This window comes from Octodon degus, unplaced genomic scaffold (assembly GCF_000260255.1).
Source record: "Octodon degus isolate 3935 unplaced genomic scaffold, OctDeg1.0 scaffold00102, whole genome shotgun sequence".
NCBI lineage: Eukaryota > Metazoa > Chordata > Mammalia > Rodentia > Octodontidae > Octodon > Octodon degus.
Window position 1 is genome coordinate 10,101,671 of NW_004524678.1, and position 1,645 is coordinate 10,103,315.

Consider the following 1,645-nt stretch of genomic DNA (forward strand, 5'->3'; position numbering starts at 1 on the left):
GATTGAACTCAGGCCCTTGCGCTTGCCAGGGAAGCGCTTATTCCACTGAGCGCTCTCCCCGGCCCCAGAGACATGGTCTCGCTGTATAGTCTAAGCTGGCCTCGAACTCTGTTATACTCCTGCCTCAGTCTCCTGACTGCTAGGACAACAGGTGTGTGTCACCAGACCTGGCTAAAATACTGTTTAAAAATAAATACCTAACATCATAACAATTCATTCAAAGATGTTTAAAAATTGTAAGATAATCCATTTATTAAAGCTGTTAAATAGTTTAAACAAGTTACAAAATTACATATACATTAATAAGTGAGAATTCAAAGAAGAGTAATTTTTCTGGTTGTTGGCATTAGACACACTTTTTAGGCCTTTAAGAAATAAACTCATGTAATTTTGAAAAATATCCCAAGGGGGTGTGTGTCATGAAAACACCCCCAGGAGACTTCTATGCCTAAGGACTCAACTCTAGTGCAGTGAACTACCGCCTGAGCTCACCTCTCAGCTGAGCCAAAGGCATCTCTAGAAACAGAGGATGCCCTCGCGTTCCCAACACTGCCGGCGTGAGATCGCCTTCCCTTTGCTGAAGGAGGATCTGGTGGCATCTCTCCCAAGCCCTGTGAAATACAGCGAATGTTTATGTTAAAACAAACAAAACGGTGAAAGACAAGTTGCCACACACACATGGGCTCAGTGTGCTCACAGTGAGGGGAAGACTTTTAGGGGGGGCTGGTGAGATGGCTCAGTGGTCTACAGCACCTATTTAGAACAAGCTTAGCCAAGCACAGGGACCACGGTTCAATCCCCCAGTACTACATGCCAGCCAGCCGCGCCCCCTGGTGGGCTGAGCTGGCCACACACACACACATAAATAACCGCGGGCTGTTGCTCAAGCTCCAGGAGACGCTCTGATTTTTAATTTTTAAATTTTTTTAAAAAATTATTTTATTATTATTTTTTGCTTTGTTGAAGCAGCCACTTAAAGAACTGAACGAAGGGGCAGGCCCCCTGTTTTTCTCTTTAAAAGAAAAAAAATTCCACATACCTTTTGCCGTAAGTTTTTAAGCGATTCCTTAATATATGGCAAATCTTTAGATGGGACATATTTTTCAAGCAGTTTTTCAAAGTTAGGATGACACATCATGAGGAAAAGCATCTTTCGACCATAATATCTACAGATATACAAAAAGTACGTAAATTAATTTGTACGTATTACCAAATTCAGTTTTAGCCCTTAGATACAATTTTTTCAATGTTTAAAAAAAAAGTATTCATAGCAAGCTCACTATCCCTACTTTAGGTGAGCTACTGAAATGTGTACACATTAGCAGTACAAAAGGGTGTAAGATTCTCCTGCCTCTTTAAAATCATAGTAATCTAAATGTTTCAGTCATGTGTCAATTGGACAGGAAAGATATGACTATTTTTCAAATATTCCTGGGTGTTTGAAAGGCAAGGCAGAAATGTGAATTAAAAGAAGCATTCTTGGGCCAGCCAAATAGCTCAGTGGATTAAAGCACCCGCAAGCAGTTGCAGGGGTCGGGGATTTGATTCCCAGGCCTGCCTTGCCAGCCCCACCCCTGGGGTGTGCTGAGATGGCAATTGACACTAGGCATGGTGGCGTGCACCTATAATCCTAGCTTTTGGCAGG

General features: G+C 42.2%; 1 protein-coding gene across 1 annotated transcript in view; it reads right to left on the bottom strand.

Moving 5' to 3' along the window:
* Positions 1-1,645, bottom strand: part of Togaram1 (TOG array regulator of axonemal microtubules 1) — an 88,276-nt gene that overhangs the window by 12,695 nt on the left and 73,936 nt on the right. Inside the window, exons 15-16 of the mRNA XM_023723742.1 lie at positions 1,040-1,166; positions 493-611 (exon numbers count right to left, since the gene is read on the bottom strand). Of these exons, the coding sequence (XP_023579510.1) occupies positions 493-611; positions 1,040-1,166 (246 nt within the window). The remainder of the gene's footprint in view (positions 1-492; positions 612-1,039; positions 1,167-1,645) is intronic.